Source organism: Lolium rigidum, chromosome 3 (assembly GCF_022539505.1).
Source record: "Lolium rigidum isolate FL_2022 chromosome 3, APGP_CSIRO_Lrig_0.1, whole genome shotgun sequence".
Taxonomy (NCBI): domain Eukaryota; kingdom Viridiplantae; phylum Streptophyta; class Magnoliopsida; order Poales; family Poaceae; genus Lolium; species Lolium rigidum.
This window is the reverse complement of record NC_061510.1, coordinates 261,446,286-261,467,734: the sequence shown is the minus strand read 5'-3', so window position 1 is coordinate 261,467,734 and position 21,449 is coordinate 261,446,286. Positions and strand designations below refer to the sequence as shown.

At 45.0% G+C, this 21,449-nt stretch overlaps 2 protein-coding genes across 2 annotated transcripts in view; both read right to left on the bottom strand.

Annotated features, from left to right (window-relative positions):
• The window catches only part of LOC124696448 (tetratricopeptide repeat protein 27 homolog), a 32,888-nt gene extending 25,754 nt beyond the window's left edge, over positions 1–7,134 (bottom strand). The window contains exons 1-6 of the mRNA XM_047229176.1: positions 6,752–7,134; positions 5,509–5,659; positions 3,822–4,129; positions 3,091–3,172; positions 1,959–2,259; positions 244–302 (exon numbers count right to left, since the gene is read on the bottom strand). Of these exons, the coding sequence (XP_047085132.1) occupies positions 244–302; positions 1,959–2,259; positions 3,091–3,172; positions 3,822–4,129; positions 5,509–5,659; positions 6,752–7,134 (1,284 nt within the window). The remainder of the gene's footprint in view (positions 1–243; positions 303–1,958; positions 2,260–3,090; positions 3,173–3,821; positions 4,130–5,508; positions 5,660–6,751) is intronic.
• A 12,749-nt stretch (positions 7,135–19,883) lies between these two features.
• LOC124700042 lies at positions 19,884–20,669 on the bottom strand. The gene has a single exon (XM_047232241.1). The coding sequence runs from the start codon at positions 20,667–20,669 to the stop codon at positions 19,884–19,886; it is 786 nt and encodes a 261-aa protein (XP_047088197.1).
• Between the last annotated feature and the right edge of the window lie 780 nt (positions 20,670–21,449).

Here is a 21,449-nt window from a genome sequence, read left to right as displayed (position 1 = left end):
TACAACAGTATCATTCATATATGCCCAATCTATATGTTTTGTATATGTTAGTGGTCAGTAAGTGCACTGAAGATCATGAAAAGGCTCTTCTATTTCGGAAGGAGGGAGTAAGAAATAAAAACTAAGTTGCATACAGAGCAAAATCTCCAGCACACAAATGAGACCAAAAATTGGGGACAATCTTTTACCTATTTGTGTGCACATGTTTCCAAAAAAAATAATTAAGATGCAATTAAAACATACCACAAAGCACGAATCATCTTGAGAATCAATTGACTCTATGTATGGTGCCATCTCCCATCCTATGTAAAAATAAAATGCATGAACCAAGAAGAATCAGTTTTACATGCTAAACTTTAAGCAAACACGTAGATGAACTAATATTATATAAAGATATACATATTGAGGCATAGTATTAGTATTGAGAACAGGTCAAATTAACTTTAAAACAGATTGAAGTTCAAAATATATATACGTGATAACATGTATTTGCTGAAGAGTACAACTTAGCTCTGTTTTAAATTACAGAATAACAAAGATAATACTGTGAAATACTATAAACAAAATGCTTTGACCATAAAAGCTTGTTTCTTCCCATTTAGCTTTTCCAATTCCTTCCAAGTATGTAAAACAAACTAAACGTCATTTTGAAATGATGCATAGATGTGTACAACATTGCTTGGGACAAAAGGCTATGATGTTGTTGTTGTATTGTGAAAACAACCATATCAAACGACGACAAAAATATCTTCTAGCATCCTACATTATGCTTTTACACTCAAGACTTTCAGCACCTTCACCTTTTAACTAGTATGTACAATTTTATAATAGTGAACCGAGGGAGTACATACTATAGATACATAACTGCGGTATGTTAGATTCTATCTAGACTGTATGAAAAACATGTCGGTGTACCCACATCTCATACTACTATAGAGTAGTATGTATACTACTTTAACACTTTTATATAGTCATATATTATTTCTAAGATTTTAGGAAGCAAACTACATGAAAAGTTGCAACTGAATACATAGTTTTTAGTATATTTAAGAAATAACTTTATAGATGTAGGTATAAAGGAGTGCCAAGAAATAGCACATACTACCTACAAAAAGGAATTATGCTACCTAAATATTATTGTATCATACATAATACAGCTACATACTCTCTGGAATGGAAGATACTGCTAGTTCCTAGAATTCTTAGAGAATATTAAAATGTCCCAAAGAGCCAGCTATATTAGGGTAATTATGTTAGAGTTGAGCCGTATAGCTTCGCATTTGTTATGGTTGGGCCTTTTATGGCAGATCTCGGGGCACAGACTCCTTTTTTCTATGAAACACATGTGGGTGTAACTTGAGCTGGTAGTAGAAAAAAGATTTAAACACGTGGGTGTAACTTCACCCGGTATGAACTAGCTCGATCCTAAATATACACGGTAAGATTAGAATAGCTTATCCTACACCCCCTAGTAAAACAGTTCAAAGTATAGTAGAATATGCACAAAAATATAGTGATTTTGAAATCTATATTATTTACTATCCAAGTCACTATTTACTACATTGTTCGGAAATTGCTACATTTGGTACACTATTTTACTATATTTTGCACAATTTTACTAGGGGCTGTAGAATAAAATATTCTAAGCTTAGGCTTTGTGTAGAAGGATCATCAAGACCCAAACAAAAGAACAAAGGCAAACCACAAAAGAGAAACAGCTAAAAGAGAACTAAGACATGATCAACAACTGGATCCTGTCCAACCATATCATGCTTTAACATTTCACAATTTTAAAATCCTTACTGCAAAATAGGAAATTTTTCGGACACAGTAGTACATCACCCTATTAGAGAACTGAGATAGAAAATTTTGGTACCAATTATATATTACATAGTTAATATTTAAAACTGAACAAATGTATCTTGTACTGCACAGAAGAAATGAAAATATGAACATACCAGACATTTCATCACCCCGACTCCTCCGACTCACATGTAAACATTGTGCAAGTACAACAGCCTGTTGGACAGGAGTTAGTTGTATCTGTGTGCTTTCACTATTCGAGTCGGTCACATTTTGTGCTAGTGAAGGCGTTCTTAGTATATCACAAAATTCATCACTTTCATCAGGAACAGAGCTCCTCGTCTTTTTCGAAGCCACAACATCACTCTGAGCTCTTGTTAGTTCTGCTGATTGTACCACATCACCTGCTGGTTTAGTGGTCTTCGGAACAAGTACCATTTGGGACTTCGCATCCACCTGATGAGGGACAGAAGAGAAAATAAAATAAAATAGAACCAACTAAAATCTAGTACTAGCTTCTACACACTTCTATTATATTCTAGGTAGTTTGGTCCTATAGTCATATGTGTTGTAGTGGTTTCTAGAGTGTTCTAGCTATGAGTTGTAACTAGGTTGTGTGTGTTTCTTTTCCTAGATTATGTAGTGTTCTCTAGAACACTCTAGTTGTGAGTAGAGCTAAGTAGTGAAGGCTCATGCAGCCTATAAATAGAGGTCCAACCTCTACCTATGAAATCGGACTATGTACCCCCTACCTATCAAATAAATGGAACCTTGTGTTCTGCCTTAAGATCTTGGACTAGATCTTGTGTGTTGAGAGTTTCAGATTGAACTCTTGACAGCCCCGCCCCTAGAGCGATATCTAGCGCAGCACGATGAAGCGGTTCCTTCAACAATTGTGTTGCCCACGTTGTAGCAACACGGTGGAGTTGTTCCTCCACAACATTGTGCTGCTTCACCACCTATACCAAGGAATTGATTGTTTACAAAAAAATAAAGGGACAATGATTCGTCATATACATGTCATGCAACAGCAACATGAATGATACAAATCAAGTAGCATTTAAGTAATATTGTGATCGATACATCAGTGTTTTCTCATTTTCTAACAAGGTCATCAAAGAGCAAGACTATGAGGGAATTAGGTGTTTCATAAAACTATCTTTAGAAAAAGGAAGTCAATACGTTCATTTGAAAAGCATGTCTTGCAAAATGAAATGGTCCCTCTATCATCAAGCTCCATAAGCTAAAACAAAAACAGGAAGTGCCACGAGGTCCAGCACAATATACCTGGTGTATTGTTCGAAAACCAAGAATCCCTGTTAGAGAAAGATGAATCCCACATGCCTCTTGAGCACTATCCAGATGCAACCTATACAAATACAAATGCCATAATTCTTTTAATAGAGTATTATGCTCAGATTGGATACAGATCTTCTGGTCCCACTGTCATTCAGCATACGAGTGGGCTAAATCAGCAAAGCTGAGGTACCCTATAATAGTAAATCAGGCACATATATATCTAGAACTACAACACAGACATGATATCGAACATTCATGGAAGATTCTTGTATAGAGAATATTTGTTTCCGAACATGTCCTCGGATGTGTAATAAACTTTTTACAGTTATTGGCCCGTGCACTGAGTTAGTCTAGACATGGTATGCACAGCATTTTAACTTCACGACAGCTTCTGAACACCGCATGTATTGAGAAATAATATTTAGAGTGTCTAACATACAAAACATTGACTTCTTATCAACTATCTAAGTTATTTATACTTGTACACTAATTTCATTTTCTTAAAAGCATCAAGTTTTCTCCATTTTAGATGTAACCTAAGAGAAATTAACTAGTGAGATCATAATAGCAACAATGGGGCATTACTGTCTGACATCTATATGTACAAATGTCTTGATACATTCTTAATAGTATTATACTGTTATTCAGTTTACCACTAGTGATCTTGAATAATCGCCTTACAGCAAGTATACTCCAGGAATTGTAATATGATTTCTTACCTTGAAGCATCAACTAGACCGTACATATTCTCTGCAAGTCCAGCTTCCAAAAGAGCAGCTGAGACTAAAGAAGAGCCTTCTCCGTCAATTAAGAAAGAACCCCAGTAGCTAGAAACCGTTTCAAGTTCACCAAAGTGGGTCAACATTTTATTTTTGTGTACCTGTACTTCATCAAACAAAGAGGATGATAGCTCATCTAAAATGTTCTGCTGGGACATGGATAATCTGCACAGCCACCATGATACACTCCACAAATCAGAGTCTAGACTCTTTATGCTTGTCAACAGACATTCCGCAAAGACAATAAACTGCAAAAAGAGATAAAAGCTAAGAATGCTTTTTTTAAACAGAAGGCAAGAAGCCCTGCTTTAAATTAATAAAGCTGTGTGGCCGAGAGATACAAGAATGCTGAAACAGCTTAACACACAACACCCAACTCAAACACACAAAGGTAAACCAGAAACACGGGTTGAGCCGGCAATGTCCTCCTTGCAAGAACGCCAAGACAGTAGCAGAAGCAGCAACAGGTAAGCAATGACATTGAGGGTGGCACACAGTGATCACCAACCGGTGTCAGCGAAGGAACACCTTCCTCCTCCATCGCCGAAGAGAGTCCCAACCCTCTCGCCCTGGATCGCAAGGTGCGTACCGTCGGCAGGTGGAGATGTTCACCCTAGAACAAGGAGAGATGCATTCCAAGAAACCAACCGGGCAATCCACACAGACCACCTCGCCGCGACAGGCACACCGGTGCCACAAACAGCTTCAACGAGGACACACAGGAGAAGAGAAAGCTTGGGAGCAGCCGTAGAACTTGAAGACGCAGCGGAGCCGAGCAGAGCAGCCACGCCGCCGACAGAAACCCACCAAACATGGCACCGCTCGCCGCTACACCACCTGTCCCAAGACGGCGCCTCCAAGGAGGGAACGACGCCCATGGCACCACCGCCATCCAATCCAAGCGGATTTTGGGCTTTCACCCGGGACAGGGGTAGGAGGTAAGGGGATGGGACCTCAGTGGCGCCTCACCAGGTCACAGCGCCCCAAAGGCGTCGCCGCCACTGTGGTCAAAGACGGAGGATTTCTCCCGGTCCCCGCATGCCACACCCACTTCCCAGCCATCAATCACCGGTATGAGAGGTATTTTACTTTGTTGAGACAAGACTTTGACCAACAGTTACTCCATTTATCTTCCATAGCATTGTCTTACCGAATCAAAACATGCCTCGCATTTGGGATGGAGGGAATACTGCATCAAATTGAATTGCTAGACACTACAGTAATAGTACATATGCCGATTTGTAAATCAAAAGGTACCGTAGCCTGCTTAGCACTTCTTTGCATTTCCATAGCCACATCACTGTGTAGTGTCATTATAAATATAATGTGTCAATGCATTATGTGTTTCATGTTATGTACACAAAATTGACTAATGGGGACAGGTTGCACCTCGGATGGTTTAATCCGTAAAGTCAGCTAACAATAGTCTATATTATAGCTCATAAAGAAACCAATCATCCCAGTGCATTAACGAATTCTGAGTTGTGTCAACGTAAAACAACTGTCTGCGGATAGATCATATAAAAGGTGCAAGCATAGTAAAGAAATAAAAACTGAAAGAAACGCCGGTACAGTAAAATTACAATGAGTGGACAGATAAATGAGCAAACCACTTGGAAATATATACCTGCAGGAGCAAGAACTTCCCATGAACATGGGAACCAAAAGAAGCTAAGTGATCAGAAGCCCATGCCTCCCATTTGCATCCAGGATCACTATACCACCCTTCATCAAATGATGAAGTCCAGAAAGGAAATGATGAATATTTTCTTGAAGGCCTGCAAATAGTTATTAGCCACATTAGCACCGACTAGAGAATTATTAGCCACATTAGAATCTACAAGAGGATTTCCAAATGGCAACGAGTTAATAAATTGAATATAAAATCTCTGTTAGATATGGAAATTCTGGAGATAATCATAGTATGTCAAGAAGGATACAAAAAGTTTATATAAGAAAATAAAAATAAAGTATTAGCCGTTAGCATAAGTCTAGAAATAATGATTGATATCGAGCTAAAATATCAGATAACAAATATCCTTCCAAATTAACAGAACCATATTTCAACAGTACACATATTAATTCTAGGAACAAATGAAGTACATACATACACTCTTTAAAACACTCAAACTCAACTGAAGGAAAATGCTTTTCAAATATCAAAATGGCAAACGCATGCTTGGTGTTTCCATATCTGTGTAGATTTATTGATGTAATGTATTACTGTCTAACCTTATCTTGTGTCATCCACCCCCCGCATGCACCCTGCACTAATTTCTCCATCAGATGAACCAGATGTGTCTCGCAAGAATCCATAGATAGTAGAGAGTTCCCACAGATTACGTATGACTTCACTGCATTCCCTCACACATAATTTTCCTACGTCCATTCCTCGTCGTGCCAAGCATTACATCTTTATCCTGGCAACACCAGATGTGTCCCCCATTTAAAATAGCCATACCACATTCTGGAATGCCACTCGATAAAATCTCTATTTTGCGTGTCAACATACATAAACAACTTGTAACAGTGTACATCTTACTTGGGCCATCTGTCGTCAGATTATTTCAGGGAGGCCTGAATTGAGCCTTTACAATATCAATCAAATCTCCATCAGCTCAAGTTTGGATGCTTAATGAGAAGGATGGATCACGCCTGGGAAATTTGTTAGAGGAGCTCAAAGCAACCCTCTATGGCTCTACGGAGACAAGGAACCGTAACTCCAGAAGCTAAACCCTAATCAAACTAGGATTGCCGCCGAGTCGTTCAACCCTAATCAAACTTTACAGGCCACGCAACCATATACTGAACAGGAACTAAGCACATACTAGTAAAATGCGGTAGGAAACAGTTGAGCTTTACCAACTCACCCTGTCACGTTCTGCTGCGTGAATGCGACCAGCGCGGCCACCGCTGCGGAGAGAACAAGCGCGCACCTGCACTCGAACCCCTCGTCCGCGGCACCTCCGACATCCCCCCGGAGGAACACCTCGGTAGCGGCAGCGAGGTCGCCGTAGAACTGCGCAGGGGAGTCATGGATTGAGGCGGAAGTGCAGAGGATGTGCGGGACAGCGGAGGCGAGCGCAGCCGCGTAGTCCCCGTGCTCGACGGCGGCGAGGGCGGAGGCGGCGACGGGGCCGAGCGGGTGGGCTGGGGGAGGTGAAGGGGGCGGTGGTTGGGAGGCTGCGGCGGGAAGGGTGCAGCGCAGGAGGCGGAGTTCGGCCTCTCGTAGGAAGGCAACTCTGGATGCCATGGCGGCGGCGAGCCAAATTTGAGTTTACCTACTGTCAACGCGAAAAGGGATCGGTGTCCGTTCTACAGAAGGAAGAAAGTATCGTACTCTTCTTTGCCGTTGGATGGGAGTTCTTTGGAACATGGAATTGGGAATGACCACCACACCATAACACGCGGGATTTTCGCTACTTCCTCTTCCGGATCGGTTCGGTTTAACAGAATGTATCACTAGAAGAAAAACAGGGTTTTCCTCCAGCACCTGTAAAAGTTTTAATCCCAATTTAAATAGAAATCAGGATTAATGTGTCATATTAGTTTTTTTTTGAAAGAAAGGCAAAAGGTTTGTCTTAATTCATTATAATAGAGAAGAGTAGAAAGTTTGACAGTCAAAGGTTTTAGTGTTACAACCCCGCCATGGGAAAAAAGGATTACTCTCCCGCTATGAAAACACCCAACCTAGAAAGGGACTAAAGGGGTGGCGGTAGGCTTGTCAAAAGCCTTAGGCTGGTGCCAATGCATCACCCCACTCTCACCCGCCACGTCAGGTTTTTCCCTCACTCTCACCCCACTCTCATCCCACTCTCACCCCACGGTGCCAATGCACGGGCTATAGTCCCCACTCTCACTTCTCTCTCCTCCACATCACCATTTCTCTCTCCTCGACATCAGCATTTCTTTTTGAGATTACAACATTAAAAATAATGCAAGAAAATTATTTTATTGAACTAAAATTGTTACCGATTACATCATAAAAAAAATTACATAAAAATTTGCACTAAAAAGGTTTGCAACAATGTTGCCAATGTGGTTGTTTGCTCTATTTAAATTTGTGTGCAAAAAGCCCCTCAAAATTTGGCTCAAAACACCCTAAAATGCCAAATCCTACCATGTTTTTATTTTTCCTAAGCAAATCCTAAAGTCCAGGGGGTTTTCTGCAAAACCCCCTTTGTCTTCTTCCTCCAGCACGCAGCCAAGCTGCTGCTTGTCGACGTCTGCGCCGCCGGTCTCCGCCGCTCGCCGGCGATTCCGGGCCCCCCTCTCTCTCTCGCCCCTCTCTCGCCCCGCCCCGCCACCGCGCCGCCCCGCCTATCTCCCCGTTGTCGCCGCGCGCTGCCGCCGCCAACGCGGGCGGGAGCCGGCGGCGGCGGGCGGTACCGCCCGGCGCCAGCCGCAGCGCGCCCCGCGCTCCCGTCCCGCCCCACTCCCGCCCCTCTCTCGCCCGGCGACGGGCGGTACCGCCCGCGCTGCCGCCCGCGTTGGCACCAGCCTTAGGCCCGGTTCTTAGGTTTTTTTGCCTCTCCACGCACCTCCACACACACACCCCCTCCATTGCCTTTTTTTAGCTTCGTAAACCAAAAGAAAATGATAGAAAATTTAGAAATACAAAAAATTGAGATTCTTGTATATTACGCAACCCACTAGGGGAAATTAATAAATTTGAATTTCAACTTTTTTTTGCATAAAAAGTACGAAGTTGGAAAAAAACATATAATATATCAAAAAGATCGTGAAAAAAAAGTTACATTCGAATTCACTGAGGCTTACCCGGTTAAAAAAAGTTACATCTGAATTCACTGGGGCTTACCCGGTTATAAGGTAAAACGGCAGGATGGCATGGCCGGGCCATACGCCGGCGGCCACGACTTTTGGCCATCGGCGTATCAGCAGGCTGTCGGTGCCTTGCGTGATTCCTGTAGTGTTTGGCAATAAGAGCCCATTGTAGAGGTGGATCCTCTGTCCTTTTTTTAGACGGAAGGCTCGAAGTGAGCCCGGCTTTGAATTAACGAAGCCATCAACCGGCCAGGAGTTACACCAAGATTACAACACACACGCGCCAAGCGCACAACCCAAATCGCAACAAAAGACAACACAGAAAAGCAAGCCGAAGCGCCATATGATCCAGGAAGAGGGAGCCTTGTCTTCTGTTGTACCGGAGCGATCGTGACCGTGTCCACGCCAACAAACCTCCACCGCACCAAGACTGCAACTCAAGGGGGAACTTAGCGACGGGCCGGCCACCTGGCAGAGCTTGAGGAACCAAAGGAGGGGGGTCTTGCGGCGACGCCTCCAAGAAGGTAAATGGCGCAAGAGTGCGTCATCGTCGTCGGCATAGAGGACCTGCAAAGTTTTCACCCAGACCCGAGAACCACCACCCATGGAGCTCAGGCTAGGTCCAGACCAAACACACAACATCATCCCCTGGCATTGGGATAGGCACACCGGCAAGAGCTGCAACCAGACGCCGACCTAGCAAAGCCCCCCAAGGCGCTAGGAAGGAAATCAGCTACCGCAGCAAACCGTGTAAAAGCAGCTAGGCCAACGTTGTGAGAGGGCTGCGACACCATCGAGAGGTCACACGGTGTTCCACAAGGCACTACCAGAGAAGCTTACACGAAGCGAGGCCTCCAAGAGGAGCAGATTGAGGCGGAGGGATGGAATCCCTCATTTCGAACAGGAGGGCCATCATCGGGACGCCTTCAACAAGGGAACGTCACCCGCAGGTGACGCCGTCGCCGGCACAGGCCAGAGCCATGCGCAGCTTTCGCCGAGGTCCAAACCTGGATAGAAAATCCGGACGCCGTCGCGAGGACGTTGAGCGAACAAGGCGGATATCACTGCCGCACCTCCAACCTACGTCGAACTATGAGCTAGCCCCAACTCGACTCATTCGCAGGAAACACGTGTTGGCTGGCAGAGGTTTCGGCCAGACCCTGCTCTAGGCGTCCGAGACCCTAGATTGGCGGCACCACGAAGTCCACCATCCCCGCCGCGGGAGCACACTCGCACAAGCACGACCAAATTGGTCGGAGGGAGAACAGACCGCAGCCGCCGGGGAAGCTGCAGTACTGAGCCAGCCCAAGGACCACGTCCCAGATGGCTAGCAAGGACGTCGCCCCAACGACTCCAGAACGTGGGGACGTCGCCCCAACGACACCCCACCGCCGAAAGCTCAACCGAGCTCCGACAAGCCCGAACGGGCGGATCGCGAAAACCAGCGCTGCCAGTCCAATCCGAGCACGACCACCAGCCGCGACGGAAGGTAGCAGAGGAGGTCCTGCGTGCAGCGCACGAGCAGAAGACCACCCAAATCGGCCGGGCCCGCCAGACCCAGATCTAGGCCCGCGGACCCAGATCGGACGCCGCCACCAGGAACAGCACAGCGTCGGCTGACGGAGGCGAAGGGCACCACCGCCGCGAGCGCACGCCTCGCCGCCAACCACGACGGATCCACGCCGGCCTGGGCCGGAGCCGGCGTCCTCCAACGCCGCCTGGTCAGACCCGCCCCGTCGGGCCTCCCAGACGCACGGGAGAGAGAGGAACCGCCGCCGCCAGCACCGCCCGGGCTTTGCCCGGCGGCTCCCGCCGGCGGCGGCGGGAGCGAGGAGCGAGGAGGGTGGGGAGGGCGGGGACGCCCCGGTCGCCCACGGGGGAGGTGACGGGAGCGGGTCCTTCGATTTAGAAGTTCGGTCGAGGGCACATCCTCTGTCCTCTATGGAATGGAAAGATAAATAATCTCGGGATGAATTTTTCGGCTTTAAAACATGCGACGCTATTTTCCTTGCTCTAGATGGAGCGTGGTCGAAGAAGCTGTCAGAGGCTCAACAGGCTTTTTATGGTCAAAAATGCATGTTTATTTAACACACATGGCGATGGGTGCATGTACTCTACTTCATTACCAAATTTCGGTGTCAGTGCTATGATTTGGAAGACCGACTCAGATTTCTAACGCGATTGATCACTCGTCTGCATGGGAGTGGAGACAAATGTCCCGATACAGCAGCACTGTTTACCATCCGACAAACTGCTTTGTCCTGCAGCAGCAGCAGCACATCCGGCGCATCAGTTTCTGTCACTTCATTTGACAAATATGACAAGCAATAAAAGTAAGCAGCACAAGCATACGAACATGATAATACCACGCTAAATCAAAATAAGAACCACCATGTCCGGAATATCTTAGACGCCACAAGCCGGCTAACCTCCAAAACCTATCGCAGTAGGCAATTAAGGTTGAGAAAATTAACCAGCTAACAACACAAGTTGTTCGACATAACATAACATAAATTAACACGATAGCCGTTGAAGAGCTTCCGCCACTCGGAAGATACCAATTATGATCAGAGGCCAAGCATCAGAAACTAAGTAGAAGATGAAGTTCCAGGCAGGGTGTTCCTCTTACCACTGTGGTCATGTTATTGGGGAATACCAGATGCCTCCGCAACTATCTTTGCACCAATATCCTTGTCTAACTTTTTCCTCATACCAGCAAAGAACTTCTTGAAGCGTTCATAAAGAAAACCACAAGCATGCTTCTTAAATGCCATGTACCCTGGAAGTTGATGATGCCCCATCACAGACTGAGTAAAGGCAAAGGTTATCGATGCAAAATATTCAGCGCAGGCCATTGCAGCAGCGACCTCAAGTTGTTCTTCTTCGCTTAAAGGATCTAAGTTATAAGGTTTTGGCATTCCGTGATACTTCCAAGGGTTTGCTTGAATCTTCCCTGCCATTGCACTAACAATTGCGCCATTCAATTTAGGCATATGATCTTGTATGGATTTCCAGCAGTCCAGAGTCTTCATCTCTTTTACAACAGCATGAGTGGTTGTGACCAGGGCTTTACCAGCAGGAGCTACTCTGGTTCGCAGAGCAAAAACAGCAGGAACTGTGTCAACCCCAACCTTTCTCCGAACGACCTTCATAGGCATCTCGACACCAATCCATTGCAGAGCAGGACCATAGAGATCTTTACCTGTCAGGTAAGACAGAGCCGGACAAACCGATTCAGAACCAGCAAACTTTCTTGCTCTACCTTCATATTCTGTTGCCTTGGAGGAATTCCATGTGCTACCAATGGTTCGAAACTCGAACTCGTGGAAAAACGGCAGGAAGCAGACAAGCTTCCAAGCATCAGAAAGATGCTTCTCAATAGCTCGAAGGTCGTTGGCATAAATCTCAGCTGAGTTCTTTGGAGGCGAACAAAGCCTTGAATATTTCTGTGCATGGTACCAGCCAGCAGAAAATGCCTGAGTTCGTAAAACAGCCCACTTAATTTGCCTGTCCCCTGTAATGCCAAGCTGCAGCGCCTGTGCTTTAGCAAGGGCGTATACCTGTGAAACTAGCTTCCTATCAGGTTTCCAATATGCAGGTCCTCTGCAAATGTTATCAACTCCACATGGTTCAAACTGTATAGTATCTGGCATTAGGAAGTACTCTGCTTTCGTCAATGAACCTAGGGCCAGGCTCTGTGCATCATAACACGGATCACCATTTACTTCGTACATGATCTCCATTGCCTCCAGTAATTCTTGGTACTCCTCAGGGGTAGCTGCATCTTCTAACAGCTTACGATCATCTTCAGTTATGAACTCCGGGTAAGTAGCATGTGTCTTGGATTTACCTTTGGCATCTACTTCAGGGTGACCTGTTCTGTTAATTTCTTCACTACAGAACTTGGGCCTTTTAGCAACCCATTGCTGGAGTGAACTCGAAGTACCAGAAGTACGTACTAGATCTTGGGGGGTAGGATTTTCTGAGCCTCTAGGATTCTTTCTTCGTGCAACGGTGTCATCAGAGGTGTGGCTTTCATAATCAAAATTGTGAGTTGGTGTGCTGCCAGGTACATACGGATCAGCTTCCTTCAACTGTGCTTGTGAGATATGCCTTGTGATATTGATTAATGTATTCAAACGCCGGTGGTGGTATTGGGTACCCATGAGCATTAGCGCTAAGCAGCCTTCTCACACGAACTTCTCTTGTCTTCGTAAGGAACTCGAGCCCTGCATTGTTCTCAAGGATTGTGGCAAGCTTGGGCGCGGTAACGTACACAGGAACAATCATGCTGGACATCCTGGAAACAAAATAAATTCTAAGTTAATGAAACAGAAAGGGTGCTGTGATTAGAGGTAAATATAGGTGATATGCCAAAAAAAAAAAACATGAGGTAAGGAATATGCGAATAGCCAATTATGAGGTGCACCTTTTTGTTTTCATATTGTTTCGGTGCAAATAATAAATTAGAGAGCCATCAAAGATGTGATTGGCAACATAAGAATAATGTTACGACAAAAGGCTAGCCAGCTAGTTTATTATTCATTAATATGCATGTGCACAATTTGCATAAATGAAAAGAGGGCGAGAAATACTACTTGTTGATTGAATAAGGAAGCCCGAAGAACCACCAAAAACAGTATTCAGGGAGCACAACTGAACAGGAAAAAAAGACAGCAAAATGGCTTTGATTCTAGTTTTCTGGTTACTTGACCCCAATTTCACTGGTTCCAATGTAAATACAACATTGCTCCTGCCGATTTCCACAGCGTGCTCTGTCTGACTAAAATCCATTAGGCATATCTGGTTTCTGTGCTGAGAAACGCTAGTTAAGATTATACATTATTTACTTAACATCCACCAAACAAAACCCAGGGGAAAGCGTATAATAAAGAACTAAACATTCAAACGTTGGGTAAATTAATTGAATGATACTCACGCAAATCCACGAGAAAAATCAAGAGTTGTGCCCTATGCGAAAACAAATAAAATTTTGCCAAAATGTTTGTTGGATTAAAAACAGATTTATCATTTTGCTTTTTTAGCATTCACAATCCTTCATGAATTTAAAACGGTTGTTTTAGATCCATGCTATTTTTTTTTTGAGGGAGGCACGCTCAGATAAATTTAAATACCAAGTGTTGTTTATGGTGTTTGAGCATGCTAAGTAAAGTTAACATACTACTGATTCTGCTTCTTCTTACAGTCGATCTGGTAGGTTCACATAACTCTGTTTTTCAGTTCTATTTTTTAGTTCATTTTATTATGAATTTCTTTCCGGGTCCAAAGCTGAAAGTTTGTGACCATCGAGGCAAGATTCAAAATATTCAAATAAAGGATTTGAAATGCAGATCTTTTGAATTGTATATGGAAAAAAATCTTACACAGTTTCAGTTTATACAAAGTATGGTTTGTGAATGGAATTTTAGTTCAAGGTGGGAAAGAAACAATGACGGCATGGAAAAACCAACCACTCAAGCTTGTATCAAGCTTTCTAGAAAAATTGTAACTGTTAATCATGTTATGAATGCGCAACAGTCAAAATTGGTGCAAAAATATGGATAATTGTTCTAACTTCTAGAAGGAAAAATTGGAGATGAAGAACTAGTATAGCAGTTATATGAAAACTCCAAATGGGCTCAGGTTATAGGGAGCCCGGTTTTAAGAAGAAAAAAACCTTTCAACATTGGAAAATAAATCTGAAAAAATATACAATACATATAGATGTCTAGCATGTATGTCGAAATTTTCATCGAAATATCTTCTGATTTGTGATCTACAAAAAATAAAAAATCTGAAGGGGAAGATCGAGTTATTTTTGCCTGTTTAGAGCCACATTTTTGTGTAGGCCAAAACTCACAGTTATTTTTATATAAAAAAAGTAGAGATATATCGCTTTCAATATATGCCATGTGAGAAGGGAAGCCAATTTAGCAGCTCAAAAGCTAGCATAATTTGCTTGCCTAATCCAGAGTGTTCCAGGATACATCAGTTGCCGGATAACATCCTTCTGTGTACTGAACAAGATTGTAATTAATGCTGATGTTAATTTTCAGCTCTTGCGTGACTCGCAAAAAAGAGTACAACACATCACTGCAACTGCAGTTACAGTATGTCATGCTCCAGAAAAGAAAATGTAAGTGTTCGTGCATGGTCTGAAAAAGAAGGGAGATGAATAAGTACTTTCCGAAGATATGCTCTGAAAAGGTATTCAAAGAAGTAGTATAGAATCCACTCCAAATTACTGGTAGTTTGCAACTCCTTTGGAAAGAAGTAGATCAATCATGCTGTACTTTATTTTTACTAATTTCAAAAGAAATGCGCAGGATGAGTTTTCCAGAGGGACTGCAGACGCAGGCTTAATTTGAGTTCCCTCCGTTTCCTTTCTCACCAAATCCCGGGTAAAAATTTGGCAGCAGCCAATTTTTCCAGATCTCGCCAAGAAAATAATTAAGCACAAAACTGAGAACAAAGCATTGACGACCACGCATGCATCTACTAGTCCCGACCGCCGTCTCAGGGGCAGCCGCCATGACAACATCCAGTTTAGCCGCCAGCAAGAAGAAAAAACAACACAAGAATATAGGTAGATGAGCTTCGTGAACGTACGCGTGCGCGGTGGGGGAGGTGGACGGATGCCGGAATTCCCCTGCTCTTCCGATGCAGAACAGAACCCTCTCTCCTCCGCTCCGCCCTCTGCTGCTAACAGGGACTGGGAGAAGTAATGTGTGGAGGCGGAGTGGGAGAGGAAGCCGAGGAGACAAGCCACGAAGTTGAAATGAACCCGCAAAGGCGTGCGCCCTTTCAGCTCGATGGCTTCACATTATATAGCTCCGCGTGTGGTTTGGGTGGAATGGTAAGAGCATCATCAATCATCCTCAACGTGGCTCCACGGTAAGGATGCCAATAGATATAGAGCAATATTATGCTCATATTTGTATAGTTCGTGGGTATAAAATTTCAGTCATACTCGTATTTATGGACATGAAACTTTACCGACACCTATGCCCGACGGACACTTGTACCCATCAGGTATGTAGTGGGTTATTGATACCATATTTGACAGAAAAAAAGTTCAATTATCACAACTCAATAGAAGTAGTTGAGTAATGACAATTATCGAAATTTAGAATCACAATGTTCGACTCATAACTCATAAGTCAACTAGAGTATATGAGTCAGATAATAAATTGAAAATTGATAACAACTTAAACATGTTAACAATCGCATGACACACTGCACAAAGTAACATATGACAAATAACAAACATCATGCCCATTTGGTCGGTTGTTTCACCACTCGTAAGTGAGTGAAAATAAGAGTGGTACACGCACTCCTTCTCCTCCTCCTCGCTCGCTCGTCACGACGCGCCATGTCATGTCGCGTTGTGGTGAGTGGATTGAGCCTCGAGCCGAGACTTTCCTTTCTTTTTGCAGTTTTGAAAAATGAATAGAGTCATAGACAGACGCGTCGCAGTTAGTCGGTTCGGGTCGCTTCCGGATTGTGGGCTATCTATTACCGACTCAAAACGCGCGACGTGAGCGTGGCCCACATTGTCTAGAGTTTCCTAAGCATATGTAATCTCTTGCATGGCTACCGCAGAAATTATTTAATACATGAGTTAGGATTTTGCCACCTTTCTCTGCTTGCATGGCCATCGCAGCCTACTCCATCCCGCCCGCTGGCGTGCACCGGCGAACGAGAAAGGAGGTCTCTGGAATCGCTCGCCTTTGCGATCCTTTACGGGAGAGGGAGAATTAGGTGTTTGGAAAACCCTCTATGCGACTGCTCAACCTCTTCATCGCGGGTCGCTATCCGTCCAAATCGGGCGGTGTTGCCTACTCTCGCCTTTAACATCGTCTACTTCAACCCGTCGCCAACAACGTTCTCATCAACAATTTTACTACTGCATCGGTGACTGTTACACCGCCACCACCACATCCACTAGAGTGGTATGTGCGATATATCTCGATTTGTTTAGCAATGAATGTTGTACCGTTTGCCCTGCTACTATTCGTGTTGATGAATGCATGCATCTAGTATGTTCAAGATTCGCATGTTAGTAGTTATTATCGTCATGCTTAATATTTTAGAATTAATCATGAAAATTGTGTCTAATTATCCAACACCACTTCATGACAACGTGGCATATTTTCTAGTGAGGTTGACGGGAAAATAGTGTCAACATCTTGCGATCATCTAAGCTTGGGGAGCTATAGGCTATAACTTGGCTTGGTTGAGCTATACACTCTAACTTGGCTTGGATGTATGTTCTCTTTATCCTGCAATTAGAGGTTCTTAGAGCATGAACCAACTATCACATGGAAATTCTTGATTTTTTTTTTCTTTTTTTCACAAAGAAGGGGTCTAGAAGACCCTGGAAAAACTTCTACTGAAATACGTGGCAGGTACAAGTTTACAGACAAGCCCTTTTACAACACTCGCACTAAAGAACCAAGAATTTGAGGATAAGGCCTCCCAATATACAAAAATACCCTAGAACTTAAGATAGAAACACAATCGAGTCCCTAGGTGGCTCTTCCACCAAACGCCGGCGTCGTCGCCGAGGAACAGGGCGCGAGCGCCCGAACACTCCTTTCCGGCGTAGATCCTTCGCCGTTGGACGCCTTGAAGCCACCGGGGACGCACCACTTGGTAGCAGCAAAGCACTGAGCTCCAGCAGCTAGGACGAAGTAGGGCCTCCGATCTGGAGGTTGTCGATGATGCGCCGCCATGCCGGCCATGGATAGCAGAGGTAGAGATACCTCTAGCTTGGATGCACATGTCAAAGCAGAACCACCGCCACCGGTAAAGGTGCCTCCTAAAGAAGAGTAGAACTCCTCTCTCTCGTCTCCCCTCGCCACCACGGCAGGACAGCAACAGCAAGAGAGCACAGCTCCCCCTTCTTAGACCACGCCCACCACAAACACCAGATTTATTGAAGGATACGGTGCTCCTCTTCCTCTCAAGCAACTCCGGCCACCAGAGCAACCAAACGAGAAGGAGAAACCCTAAACTACACCGGATCTGGCCGGACAAATCTAGCAAACCGCTCCACTCTAATGGCATAACGCCAGGCTCCACATAGGTAGACCACCTAATCCTACAGCTATACAGGAGAGAGGGCCGGCCTCTCCTCCCCCATCCACTCCGGCCGGCAGAGCCGCTGGAGGAGAGGGGGATGAGCACCGGGGCGACTAAGGACGCTCTCAGACGAGAGGGGTGGGAGAGAGAAATTGCAAACATTTCAGGGAAGGCAAAGAAAGATCACCAGCGCAACAAAGATGCTTCAATTATGCTTGCAGGACTAAATTCTAAAACTTCTGTAGAACTTATTCGTGTGCAGACCTGTAACCTGATTGTCATGTAGAAGTTACTCGGAGAAAAATATCAATCACTATGTCCGTATGAATTGAACTGTACGAACTAAAATCTGCATCTTAAATACTTCGTTGAAGATTATGTTGCCACTCTTGGTGTTGTGATGTTCTCTTAAAACTACACAAAGTTCATGTTCTAATTTTGTATGCACAAGAACTGTCATGTTCACAACATAGTCTATGAATCATAAGGTCGGGAAGAAAATGAATTTTGCATTCATCCGGATTGCATATGTTATGTTATGCCCAAATTTTAGCATTTGAATGAAAAGGAGGCTATAGGTGAGATGAACAATAACAAAATAAAAACGAGCTCATTGAAAGAGGAATGAAATTCAAAAGACAGTGTGTTAGAGCATCTCCAACAGACGCATGACAAGACACCCGCGCGGTAAAAATTGTCATTTAAACCCCCCGCGTCAAAAAAATTCGCACCAACAGACGCGCCAAAATAGCGCGCACACTAAACTTTTTGCCGCCCGCGGGAGATTTGGCACGCGCGACGCATCCTCAACCGCCGCTGAAACTCCCTCCTGCCATGTGCCGCCCTCTCGCCTGCCACGCGCCACTTCCCTTTTCCACGCGCACCACCGCTGCCACCCCCCACCCCCGGTGCAACTCCTCAGGTTTCGTTAGCGTGCGCGCCCGCCTGAGCGGCACATTCTATGCGGAGATCCGTGCCGGCGGCGCTCGCCTCACCCTCGACACCGTGCAGCGGGCGGCGCGCGCCTATGACGCCGCGACATGGCGTCTCGGGCGCCCCGCCAGCAGCTCAACTTCAAGAACTGTGAGTCACTCGCGGAGGTGGAGTTCTTGGCCACCTTCGACAGCCTCGTCACCGTTGTGCACTGCCAGCAGCTTCTTGGGCGGATTTGGTCTTGATTGAGCCGTCGGAGTTCGTTAGGAATGGACTTCGACTTCTTCGACTTTTAGATGTATTGTATTCCTTTAATTATCGTTCTTGTCGTTGTTTTAAAATATATTTCTTAGCAGTATGTTTGATCTTATTTTTAATTATATGTATGCAAAAACCACGTCTGGTAAAACGTTATTTCCACGTTGTATTTTTTCACTGAAAAATCTAGAGACGTGGCTGCGCCCAAAAAAGCGAAATGCATAAAAAAATTAGCGCGCCGTCTATTGGAGATGCTCTTATATATTTCACTAGAGACGTTACACGTGTAAACAACAAATCTTCTTTTGAGAACCACAGTATAAACGTAGATGCTCGCATGTACGTACCTGCATACACTCACCTTTATGAAGGTACACACCCTACCTCTATAAACACCTTCGGAAGACTAAACCGGTAGATTGGATCTTGAAATTGATAAAGTTACCACAGACGTCTTGCTGACGACGGAAACGTCGCCCCTACTGAATAAATATTCTCTCTCTATGAGACACACAGTGTTAAGAGGTACAACCACTCTCCTAAGTCCTAACCCCCAACCTCAGGCTGGTTCCCAAACAGAAAAAATCTTGGAGAGAGGAGAAAGTAAGGCTGCATGTAGGAAACATTGTTAATCGATCCCTATTGCTCCGTTCCTAATTGCACGAAATGGATAAAGTTGAGGAGTTGAGAGTAGCAAAGGAATAGGTCTTATTGTTGAAATCTAACTTAACCAAACAAATAGGATCCTCGTGTAGAAATAAAACAATCAGTCATTTTTCTTAACTTAAAAATTGCACCAACATACACGGATTTTTTTCTAAATATTATGTAGGCTACACCATGCAAACTACAGAGCAAAATGTCGGGCTACGACTGAATGCAGACATATTAAACCTGATGGCACCAAGCAATGAGGAGTTATGCATCTGCCGATCAAACGCCTCAGGTGACCCTGCCGTTGAAGATCTCGATGGTGTCTCCGCTCTTCACGTCGTGCCAGCGCAGCGTCCGGTCCTCCTCCATGACGTTCTGCTTGTAGATGAAGAAGTACCCGCCGTCGTTGGGCAGGAGGAGGCGCGGCGTCGCGCTGCCGAGCTTCGCCCGCAGCTCCTTGACGGCGTCCATATCGCTCACCTCCAGCGTCGCCGTCGTCGCGCCCCACTTCACCTCAACTGACATCCGCTGCTGCTGCTTACTACTATTAGTCTTGGCGCCCCCGTTACTGCACACCGGCGGCGACGGCGGCTGGCGCACGACGACGCGCACCTCCATCCCTTGGGCCGGCGGGTCGAACTCCGCTAATGTCTTGTCGTCCTCCATCTCCGCCTTGCCGTAGAACACACTCAGCCTGGCGGCGGGCAGCGCGCCGTCCGTCCGCTCCTGGAGCGCCTCCTTGAGCCGGGCGACGGTGCAGGAGGCATCCAGGTCGAGAGCGACGCTGCGGCCGAGCGATGGTGCCGATGCGACGATGTGGACGACGGCGGCGGCGGCGGCGCTGGCGGGAGCGTCGTCGGGCAGGACGATGAGGACGTGGGAGCCCTCGAGGATGGAGTAGTGCTCCGTGTCGCGGTCGTCATGGAGCTCTTTCCCCTGGAAGAAGAGCCTCTGGGACTCCACGGGGATGTCCTCCTGCTTCAGGATGTGCTCCTTGATCGTCCTCACGGTGGAGAAATACCAAATCTCGACGGTGAACCGGCGACCCTGCGTCGTCTCGAACGTCACCTCCATCGATCGAACCCGGGGTGCCACCGGGACGGGTGTGTGGAAATGTATGGGCATTTATGCACACAATATAACAATATATTCAGTCATTTACTCGATGATGATATCCTCAGATTTGGGTGAAAATTAATCTCACGATTCTGCAATCAATCTCCAGATTTACCATCCTCCCTATTTTCCAGCCGCATGCAGATTGCGAAAAAAGAACGGCCACACCCAGCCTTTAATTGCGGGAGAGAAAAGAAGTGATGGTTAACGTGTAGCACATTAATAAAGGAAATTTAACCTTTTTTTTTAGATATAAAGGAAATTTAACTACCTCCGAATCTATATTCTGGATTATCTGAAAATACTGATGTAGTAATTCTCAGATACGTACAATCGTAGGGAAGATGTGGCTTCCCTTAGCTAAGTCACCAAAAGAAAACAATATAAATAAGTGATACAATGCATTATCTCGGAGTATTATCATTGTAATGTTAAATAATTAATTTTTAGCATGAAATTTATTCATTAATTGAAGACATATCGTACTATGCATCAAATAGTTTTCACTTAGCTAAGGAAAGATAACATTCTCTTTCTAATTTTTCTCTTCAACTAAGCAAAAATCCAACAAGGCAATCTCTATCTCTACTACTTAAAAAGACTAAAGTGGTTCCTTATTCTGCCACAATACGTTTGGTCGTCCAACCTACCTACGTCCATCGATCGCTAAAGGCAAACATCCTTCGTCGTTTTGTCCTCACGCGTGCGCTGACAGGTGGGCCAAGCCAGCAGGAAACC